This window comes from Triturus cristatus, chromosome 3_2 (genome assembly GCF_964204655.1).
Source record: "Triturus cristatus chromosome 3_2, aTriCri1.1, whole genome shotgun sequence".
NCBI classification, from domain to species: Eukaryota; Metazoa; Chordata; class Amphibia; order Caudata; family Salamandridae; genus Triturus; species Triturus cristatus.
The window spans coordinates 775,976,656-775,988,063 of NC_140584.1; the positions used below are offsets into that span (position 1 = coordinate 775,976,656).

General features: G+C 43.4%; 1 protein-coding gene across 1 annotated transcript; it reads left to right on the top strand.

Moving 5' to 3' along the window:
* Window positions 1-217: 217 nt before the first annotated feature.
* LOC146858080 (gamma-crystallin 2-like) lies at window positions 218-6,981 on the top strand. Its single transcript, XM_085646868.1, has 3 exons — window positions 218-261; window positions 438-680; window positions 6,642-6,981. Exons 1-3 carry the CDS (start codon window positions 253-255, stop codon window positions 6,915-6,917), a joined length of 528 nt encoding a protein of 175 aa, XP_085502994.1. The 5' UTR covers window positions 218-252; the 3' UTR covers window positions 6,918-6,981.
* Window positions 6,982-11,408: the final 4,427 nt, after the last annotated feature.

Here is an 11,408-nt window from a genome sequence, read left to right on the forward strand (position 1 = left end):
GTTAACTGACTTCTACTGACCTTTCATCGATATCAACAGTAGAAAGCCAAGAACAAAAACAGAGGATACTAGTACAAAGAGGGAGCAACCATCAGCCCCTGTGCACCGCAAATGGCAGCATTGTGTTTGTCATCAGATAATGAAGTGTTCCCTGCATCCTGTACAGGCAGACCCTTTCAGAGGCTGTCTATATAAAGGCTCTCGCATCCCTGCCAACTGTCCCTGAAGTGAAACAGCTACAAATCAGGCACCATGGGGAAGGTTAGCACATTATGTTAATTTGTGGCACTGTGATGTGTTTACTGGCCGGGACGCTTTGTAACTTAGCAAATACCTAAAGTGCATATACATTATCTCCCATGTGCTTTTTTGTCTGAATGGTTCCATTTTGTAGATGTGACTCACATACTTTTATTCTCTCTATCCATTCTCTGCAGATCATCTTCTGTGAAGAAAGGAACTTCGAGGGGCGGTGCCATGAGTGCTGTGGGGACATTGCTGATCTTCATAGTTATCTGAGTCGTTGCAACTCCATCCGCGTTGAGAGTGGCTGCTGGGTGATCTACGAGCGCCCCAACTACATGGGACACCAGTACATCCTGAAGAAGGGTGATTATCCTGATTACCACAACTGGATGGGTTTTAATGATTCCATAAGGTCTTGTCACTCCATACCACAGGTAGGTTTAGCTTTCTAACTACCACCATGATTTCTTAATGTTACTACATTGCATTGCTTATAGTTTGAGTGTTATTGTTGGAAATCGGGTTGTTGGTTGACTGCGGTACTAGCCCTGGCCAAGCTACAGCCTTAATCCCTTGCAGGGTGTTCCACACACAGAAAGTCACTAAATTAGACTGTGCTTAACCTTGGGTAGCACGGCACAAAAAGTAGTCAGGCTTAACTCAGAGACAATGTGTAAAGTATTTATGCAGTACAAAAACAGTGAAGACACAACACAAGAAAAATCCCAAATGAATTTAGAAAAGTAGAGTGCATTTTAATAAATTATTTGACACCAAAACGACAAAAAGCCAATCAGTAGAATAGGAGCTATGATTTTTTAAAGACTAAACTGTAAAAAAGCTTCTAAAAGATTAGCGTACCAATCGCAGACATCTGGTATCGATAGACCAGGTCAAAGTCAAAAAATAAGGCCGACCACGATGGAGCACAGGTCGGACACAAGAAGTGAATTGGGCCTATTCAGTGCTTACCTTCGGACGTAGAAATTTTTTGAAGGAAAAGTGTCTGAGAAGGCTGAAGTTCATCCCGGCTGGGCTGCAGAAGTGTCCCAGGAGGGAGCGTCTTCGTCAGATAGCCGTGGAGTCAAGCAGCGGGGAATATTTTTACCTTCGGACTTAGCCCTCGAGATGGAAGTCAATAATCTCCAGCAGGACGAGCCAGGACGCTGTAGCCCAAATAAGGTCCATAAGGTCGGATACCCCTTTGGTAAAGGACAGCTGAAATGGATTTGCTGCTGCAGAGAAAACATAGCGGGAGAAGTCGCAAAGTCAATCCGGCGGGTAAAGCACCTTAGGCGGATAGGCAAGCAGGTTGGTCCTGGCCTTCTCTTGGTTCTCAGAGCAAGGCGAAAATGCAGGGCTCAATAGCAGGGTTGGCCTCCCAGGGTTCAAAGCAGGCTCCTGCAGCAAAGCAGTCCTTCCAGGTACACCAGCAGTCTGGCAGAGTGCACAGCAGGACAGACCAGCAGGCATTTTTCTGACAGCAGCAGGCATTCCTCCGAGAGTCCTTCCACAGGTCCAGTATTGAACTGAAGAGTGGGTCTAAGAACCCTATTTTTATACCTTAGTGTCCTTCTGCTGGAATGAGGGAGACACTTCTGGAAGAGTTCTTTGAAGCTCTTGGAATTTCCTCACACCCCTACTCTGGCTCCAAGCTGGCTGCACTGACAATACAGTTTTGTCATCAATCAATGATGTCATTGCAAATTTTGCAGTGATGCTAATAATTATGCCATAGAACATGTATATGTATGTGTGTGTGTGTATATATATATATATGTATATATAAAGTCCACAAGTTGCCCCACAGCTGTTCTGTTGGATAGCGCGGCGGAACAAACTGTCGAGAGGCTGAATGGGGGAAGGTGTTGGCGGTGTGCCCGCGATGAATGAACTTTATTTTGCTCAGGAATTCTACCAGCTCATTTGGGCGTTATTTGGACTTCCAATACCAGAATTCTTTGCGTAGATACTCACCTGAGTTTGATGCATAATTAAAGGGTGCTTATTGGAGAGTCATGTGGTGGCATTTCTGCGCAGCAGCATTAACCTCTGAGGAAGGGCGGAGCCCGAAACATGTCAGGTCGCTGCAGGCATGGGGCACGCCTGCGACCTTCCCTGACCCTATGGACGCCGATTGGGAGTGCACCTCGCTCTTGTGGGGCAACTTGTGGACTTTATATATATATATATATATATATATATGTTACCTACTGGCGGTCACCAGTAGGTAGCTATAGTTAGGACTCAGTTTCCATAGGAAGAGCGTTGTTTCATTTGCCAATAACTTTAGCGTCGTTTGACGAATCCTTGCAAAGTTTTCAAAACTTATTCGCCAGTTACTTCAGCTGCTGTCATGAGAATTTTAGGGTGATCCGTCAAGCAGGAGGATGAGAAAAAGTGTGGCCCAAAATACATTTTTCCCCATGTTAATTTCCATAGGGAGCTTTAGACACGCCTACAGCCCGAACTGCTGAACGGAATTACACCAAATTTGGCAGAAAGGTAGCTCTTGGTCCAGAAAGCGAACTTTTTGTTAAATGGTGTAAATCCTTACCATAGTTAGGCGGAAATTTAAAGAAATTCCCAGTTGTATATCTAGGGACGCGAAGGATCCGCGAACCCTCCCGATCTCGTGCCTGAGATCTGATTGGCTGGGAACACTTTAAACCAGAAAGTGTTGGCAGCCATCTTGTGACTCAGTTGAACCAAGTCACAAGAAAAAACTTTTAAAAAAAGAAACAGAGCAGGGGAGAAACACCCTGATCCCCAAGGCCTCTTGGAGGGGTCCCACAGTGACTCCCCAGGGCCAAACAAGCAATTAAAAAGTAAAGTATTCTTGGGGAGTCGCATTGGATCCATGACTCCCGCCGAAATAAAAAAATGAAGCGCGCATTCGGCGATCAATTTGGCCCCCGGTTGGGCCAGGTACCGGGGGCATTTGAAAATATAGGAGGAGGGGACAACAGGGCCCCCCTCCTCAGGCTTCTCAAAGCCCAAGGGACTGCCACCTCCCCGTGCCAGGGATGTAATGTAAAGATAATGCAGGGTAGGCCCAACGGCCACCTCTCCAAGGCTAACATGAATAGTAATGCAGCCTTGGGCACCACCACCTCCCCCAGGGCTGGATATCTATAATAATACAGTGGGCTCCGGCCCCCCTGCAGCCCTGGGTGCTGTTTTATTGAAATGCAGGGTGGCCCGCTGTGCCTGCCATTGCTCCAGGGACTGCCACCTCCCCGGGACATATACAATAATTAATCTTTTAAAAAGCAATGTTGGGGAGGCCCTATGGCCTCCCACGCAGCCCAGGAGACAGCCACCTCCCTAGGGCTCACATAAATAATAATGCGTAGGGGGGCTACTCCCTCCCATGCAGCCCGGGGGTCTGCCACTTCCCCAGGGCACAAATACAAACATGAAGGGGGTACTTTGCAGACCCCTGGCCCGGGCAACCACCACGTCCCGGAGGCTTAGTTAACATTTGAGGGGGGCACTTGGATCACCCCCTGGCACTCTAGATGACACTGGGGACTGTAACCCCTCAGGGCCGGTTCCAGCAATGTCTTGGGGTGCCCACCCCTGGGACATTGTTGTTTGCTATGGCTTGAGGATAGCAAACCAGCTCTGTTTTCAGCAAGCAGGAGCAAAAATGCTCTCAGTTTCTGAAAGGAGAGCAAGGTCTGTTTCCCTGCCAGATGTGCAGCAAGCAGGGAAAGAGACACTTTCCTTTTGGACCCAGGGAGCAGCTCCCAAGGTAAGTTGTCAAGGTAAGTTGATGTGGAGAAAAAGGAAGAAAAAAAAAATTCACGTAAGGGATCAAATTACCTTTGCTATGAAAATGTCTGTACATGGAGATTCCTGCACATACAAAGTGCTCTTGAAAAGTCACCTGACCTTGCCAGGAGTATGCCTGGAAACCTGAGTCTAACACAGTTTTCCAGGAGTACTCCTGGGAATGTTGCTGAATAGCAAAAACCTGAAAAGCATATTCAGGCGGAAGAGCAGCTCACCGCCAGTACCTTTCATAATTTTGTGATATGGGCCCAGTCTGTAAATCTTCCTAATGCACAGGGCTGAGGTTTATGCATTTTCAAGAGATTTGCAAATTGAATATTGTATCTAGTGTGCTAGACATACTCTCTTAATCCAAGGAGTCCCATAAAATTCCAGGTTGGGCTCAGTATACCTAAAGCCCTAACTGAACATATGCAAGGTCGGACTGGCCTATTAGGCATTAAGGCAGTTCCCAACAGGCTGGTCTGAAAGGTAAGTTTGTGACCTGCTTTTTGGCTATTTGTGGGCTTGTTGTATGGTCTGCTGGGTGGATTTATACAGTTCTTTCCCTGATATTCAAAGAAACATTGAGTGAGAACATTATAGAAAGGGCTTAGGACCGAATGGACATATCGTATTCCACATGTTTTATCATATTTAATATGTTTCCAATTTAAAAAGGAGTGACGTATGTCTAAATCATTTCTAAAAGATCCGGGGCACTTGTAATGTAATTTATTATTCTGAAATTCAGTGTGATCATATCCATTGCAGAGAAATTTGGGATCAAAATTAGAGCGAGCGAGATCTCTTGTCAATCAAAGAGTGTACTGTTCATGTACAAGAGAAGGCTACAGTGATAGAGAGACAATCAAAGTGCCTGGCAAAAGCTGGGTGATTTTGTTTAGTACAAAGAGTGAAGAATACATTTTTAAAGTTACCCTGGTAGGTATAAAAGTTGGGCAGGATATTTCCTTTGAAAATTATGAAAAATGCAAAATTAAATAAGCAACAGTATTGAAAAAAGTTAAAAGATAAAAGGCGACTGTCCAGAAAAGTAAACTCGGTAACTATTAAACCAGTCAGAATGCATATTTGCATGTGCCTAATACCTCAGAATTAAAAATAGGGAACTTATTGGTGATGCTGTGTTTTGATGGATGCCACAAGGCTTTAGCAAAGATGCCAGTAGTCCTTTGTAGACCATTGAATTGGTCAGGACAATGTCTTTGTCCCTCCTGCAGGATCTCTTTTATTGGACTGTTTGGAAAACTTTTTTTAAATCTAAGCAACAGTATCCTGCCCAGTTACAGAACTAAGCGGTACAAAAGGGGGTGGTGATGGACGGAGCATCAGAACCAATCAAACACTCACACCCAGTCAACAGATCTGGGTTTGATCCATCATCGTTCTTTAGCCCACTCTGCCACCCCAGTTCAGACATGGCCATATGCAAATCAGTCTGACCCTGTGCCTCATGGGAACAGTCCAGCCCGAACTGCCAAGCCATGCCTTCCCTGGACCGGAACCAAGCATCCCTTACCAGCAATAACCATCATTTCAAATGCGAATTATCTCTACAAACTATAATGTATCTTAAAACTACATATTTGAAGAGGTTAACGGGAGGATATTATCTCTTGTTGCTGGGATCATGAATTATTAAATAAGATAGATCCCTATTTTTACATTTTACTGGTAACTGTCCAGAAGCATAACCGAATGATAAAAAAGTTGTGCTTCCTTTTTAGGTCGAGCCTAGGCAGCGCATGCGCTGCTCTGGGAGCCATGATGTATTGGAGTATTTACTTGAAGCCCCGGCCACTCCCCGCCCATATTTGTCATTGGCTTGTGTCATTGATTTTCGAAAATGCCAGCTTCTGATTCGCTATTAGGCTTGTTAGTCCCTTCTTAGTACCGCCATGTCTTCATTTGTAACCTCCCATGAGGTCTAGCCCTTTTACTTTGGTTGTTACACGGTACTTCTTTTTTAGTCTGTAAGCACCATTTTCTTTAATGAGTTTCTCTTACTGCAGGAGGGCAGGAGGGTCTCTTGTGCTCAGTTGTGACAACTGGCTTGTTTATTTAACTCATAGCAAACGAGGAGCTCTTCAGAGGTCATGGAAGACAGAAGGGGGCAACTCTGTGATGCCTTCAAGCATTTGGAATGAAACATGTCTCACATTTGAGAGTTTAGGCTATTTTCATTGTAAATTACAATGCCTGTTATTTATGCTTTAAAAACCAAAACATAAAAAAAGGCATTGTCATTTACAATGCCATTAGCTCAAACTCACGTAAATGCAAGAGCTATTGCATTGAAGATGTTTGTTATTGTAGTTGACACAGCTTCTTTCACAGTTTTGAAAACTAGACAATTCTATTGCAGATTGAATGTGTGTATAAATACTTTGCAGTGCACTAGATTTCATACTTAGCTATGAAAAAAGTAATATTTTAAACCGAGGATGCGATTGCACCACTTGGAACTGATGGGGGAGAACTTGTGACTTACAGAAAGAACGTTTTTTATAGAGCATTTTTTAAGAGCATTGGGGCACTTTAGCATAATATTACAGTGCCATCCACTTACACGTAAATTTGTTTCTTTCTCTCAGCACCAGGGGAGCTACCGACTACGCATATACGAGGGCGAAGACTTCAGTGGCCAGATGAAGGAGTGCCAGGAAGATTGTGTCTGTGTTTATGACAACTTCAGCCTCAGAGACATTAACTCTTGCAATGTTTTGGAGGGCTACTGGGTCTTCTATGAGGAGCCTCAGTACAAGGGAAAGCAATACTTCCTGAGGCCTGGGGAGTACCGCAGATTCAGCAAATGGGGTGCCCTCACCTCCAAGGTTGGCTCCTTCCGGAGATTGATGGACCTTTGCTAAGAGAAGGACTTTCCTAAGGCAATAATTTGCATTTCTGTTCATCTACAAATAAAATCCTGAGAAAATGAAATGACGTAATTTATCTTTCTCTTTCTTGTAATTTGTTGGTTTGACTTTCATACCAAACATTTTGAAGATACCAAACGCAACACCAGTTGTGAGGGGCAGTAAGAGAAATTAAAAACAAGCATTTGCAATGCAATACGTGTCGCATTACTGATTGTTTGAGGTATTGGCATTGCAAATAATATTGCAATGCCAATAGCTCATACTTTCAGTAATGTGAGAAATAGTGCATTGCAAATAAATGCTTGTGTAGTGAGCCAGGAACCAGCATTATATGTGTCAGTGCAGTACCGCAAGCTGCTCCTAGAGGTCCCTAGTGAGCAAGGCACAGCACTGCATGTCTTGGTGCAGTACCACAAGCTGCTCCTAGATGTCCCTAGTGAGAAAGGCACCAGCACTGCATGTCTTGGTGCAGTACCGCAAGCTGCTCCTAGATGTCCCTAGTGAGCAAGGCACAGCACTGCATGTCTTGGTGCAGTACCGCAAGCTGCTCCTAGATGTCCCTAGTGAGCAAGGCACCAGCACTGCATGCCTACAAAGTTGGAGTTATTGGCATTATAAATGGCAATGTTTTTTACCTAGCCATGTTGCAGGGTGCAGTAGCATATGTGGCCAAAAGGGGACCTCTTTTGGTCACATATGGTACTGCACCCTGCAGAAGATATGGTTAATCCATCCTACCCATAATGCATTACGTGAAAGACAGTACTACGAGTACATAAAAATAGCTATGTCGATATATACAATTAGTAGCTTTGAAATGTGACAAAAGAATTATTATATTTATTTCAGATTAGGTTTTGGAGCTGATGAAGGGAAATTTATAGACGATCTCACATAAAGGTGAGATGTTCTAGTGAGTGAAGTAACCACTGCCAGCCTAGTTTAGGACCAAGTGTGTGTCCTGCCTTAAGCCATTTAAGAAATTAGTGCCTTAACCCCTTCCATGCTGCGCAGATTCCGCCGCTGTGCTGACGGAATCTTGCGCGGGCGTGGTCATGACGGAACGGTTCCGTCATGAGCACAGCTCAACCGTGGCTCATGACGGAACCGTTCCGTCATGAGCACCGAAGGGGTTAAGGCTGTAATTAAAGCCTAGGGAGTAACAACACATTCAACAGGGGATGTCCTCATAGGAGGTTAAAATAAGAGACAAGGTGGTACTAAGGATGGACTACTAAGCCTATTGACCAATGAAAAGCCACCATTTACAAAGGACAGGAACAGGAGCCAGTTAAAAGTGGGCAAAGCTTTATGCCCAAAACCTGAACACAGCATGTCTCGAAGAGACAGCGCAAGCACTCCCTAGGTGAGACCTAAATAACGGTCGAGTAAGAGAGGTATGCATGGACACTGCTTCAGGAACGGATTTTGCCTGTTTCATTGAAATTATGTGGCATCCAATGATTCGTTGGTGGACCTAACAGAAATGACGTTCTGTCTTCACATAAACTATTTTGAAAGCAGACATTTGCTGCTATGAACTGTATGCATATTATATATCTTATTGCACTCACAGCCTGTCAGTAAGTCAACACTTTCAATAGGCTCGGCGTCTTACATGCCCTGTCCAAATCTAAACAATTATTGCAGAAACTTCAAAGAAACGTAGAAAGGGTTAAGGGACAGACTAATAAAAAGAAAGGCCAATAGCCCAGAGTGAAAGTATTTAAAACAATGTGTTAACATATTTATTACCACTCTATTGCAAAATAGAAAAACACAGATTTCCTGTGGAAGACGTTGAAATTATAATCATGATGACCACAAAATGTACGTTTTGTGTTGAACACTAAAGCTGGGAGGTTAACTATTGCACATAACAGTGCACGTCATATTGTCAGGTCTTTACTTGTGAGCAGCATGTTTTAATGGAGTGTTTTCACTAAAAAGATTAATGATTCCTGGAAAGTATAATATTTGAAGGGTTCAACTAAACCAGAATGTTTGATAACGATGATTTTTAAAGGTAAAACCCAGGACTGCGTACAATGTGAAGGCAAGCGTACATGTGTTGTATGTGAGTACTTTAGAGATAAAGCTGAATTGCATAGCTACACACATGTAATTTATACCAAAGAGAACCAAAATGGAATAGAAATGATACTAGTATGGTTTGGGTACATACAGGAGACTCTAAAGCGTGGAAGGATTTACCTACTAGAAGTGAGTTACCAAGGAGAGGCTAGTGAAAGATTAGCTGTTGACGGTGAACTCTTTATATCTTCTCGAATTTGATTGGCTTTGCACAAGAGAAAAGAATTAGGAGTGCAATAAGATTACATCAATCTGTCCATCCATCTTTGCTTGTTATCCCTGTCTGTCTTGGTCTGCCAGCTTCTAGAATCTGCCTGTAGGTTGTTATACGTGTATCTGTTGTGAGGTATGTATGTATGGGGGAGGGGTTGGAGGGGGGTGGTGGTGTGTGTGTGTGTGTGTGTGTGCGCGTGTGCGCGTGTGTGTGTGTAGAAGACAGAGAGAGAGATGTGTATGTGTGTCTATCTGCATGTGTGGAAGTGCATGTTTACGTTTTTGGAATGCATTATGTATAATGCCACAAAGAATGAGGAAACTTGGATTAAGATTCAAATGTTATAAAGACAATAAATAGTCCCTAAATAAAGGTCTAGGAATTCAGTGTTATCCCAGGCGAAATACATAAAACAAGAAAAGTGACAGGAACTGCAACCTAGGTACCGCCACTGGCAGAGTCTCCAGGTGATGTGGTTGGATGAAAGTTAATAGTTTGTCTAGCTGCAAGATTTTACCTTGGGAGAAGGTAGGGAAAATCTGTAGGCTGTGTCTGACATGGCTCTAGAAGATAAGGAATGATGATTGAGGGATCTTGCTGTAGGGGGACAATGGAAAAATTGAGCTTTCCAATGGTACCTGTTTTTTGAGAATCATTTGTAGATTGCCTCCAGTGAGTTTCCCACATAGTCAACATTTTTTCCATAAGCTCTTGATGCAATACTATCGAGAAGAAAAGTTTGTAAATCTCCTGGACTGGCTTCTCGGAATGCACTAGACTTCGGTCAATTGCAGAGCATCATCACAACTCAGGTTCTATCTTCTTTGTCCACCAGAAAATTACCATTACCATCGGGTCTACCTGCATTCTTACAGAAAGACATCTTTTTCCCTGGCAGGACTTTGACCACTTTAGGCTTGTGATTCTGCAGGAGATGCTATCAGTTATGGAGTAAAGATTTTCAGGAATAGCAGGGGTCATTCCTCCTAGTGGTCTCTAGCAGGTGGACAATACTTCTTCAGTGAAGCTGGCCGGAATGTCTTCTTTACTCTTGATTCCGAGGCAGAGTTTCTTCTTGAAATTTTCAAGCAGGGAATTGCTGTCAGGATACAGCATGGGACGTGCTTACTTCTATGTGAGACACTAAACGTGCATGTTTTCGGGAGCAGAAGAGGAAAAGTGGTTGCTTAATATATAGAAGGCTTGCATCTCGGAAGGTTGTGTTTCGTTAAACACCACAGTGAAGGCAAGAAGGACTACACATCCCATGGGGCCATAGGACTCGCACAAGACTTGTCAATGGTGGCACCTCTCTTGAGTGTCTAGAGAAAAAGCGGCTCATGGTCTACAGCATCCTTGATGAGCCGTCAATATAAATAGTTGCTGCATCCAGAATTTGCTAATGGAATTCTTGATGCTTGTTTCTCTGTGAAGTCAATGAAAGACATTGTTGAAATCAGAGAAGCGCCGTGCTACCCTTTGCTAAGGTATACTCCGTACCTGGTAATTTTCACAATGAGTCATTATTGGGGTTACAAACTCTATTGACTTGTTTGTGTCCCAAAGAGTCATTGTTAAGATTACAAACTGTATTGCACCTTCATAAGCATTGCACGTGCACTTGTACCTTCTTCCAAGGAGTTACCTGTGTGGGTTAGGAGCTGAATCTGGGTTGCAACCTTTAGTACATTCATGTTTGCACATAATAATGGTAATATGTTATGCAGACATTGATCACCACAAATATGTGATCACCAAGGGTTCAGAGGACATACGTACTGTTAATAAATGTAATTCATGTTACTGCTATCGACTTATTACACTGAAGATGAATATGGAAAGCCACTCCAAAATATAGAAGGCAGCCCTCTTACCATCAATACATAAAAACCTTTAGTGTGATTTGCATATATTGTAACAATCCTGATGGCATTTCAACTCAGATGAAATATTGTGTTGCATCTTGTATAGAGAGTGGGATAAATAGAGATTGTTATCAGGTATATCTTAAATAATATCAGAGTCCACTTTATAGTCATACATAAGCATCCTCGTATCTGTAGATACCAACACTCCTGCCGTGCAGAACCAGCCCAGATAAGCAACCAGGCAGTGTGACAACAGCCAGTGTCTCTCTCTCTCTCTTGTCCCAGTCCCCTTTCCCTAGAACTATT

Bases quoted from the DNA above. Each gene is read 5' to 3' on its own strand.
- LOC146858080 (XM_085646868.1), top strand. The intron at 681-6,641 runs GTAGGTTTAGCT...TCTTTCTCTCAG, and splicing joins CTTGTCACTCCATACCACAG to CACCAGGGGAGCTACCGACT.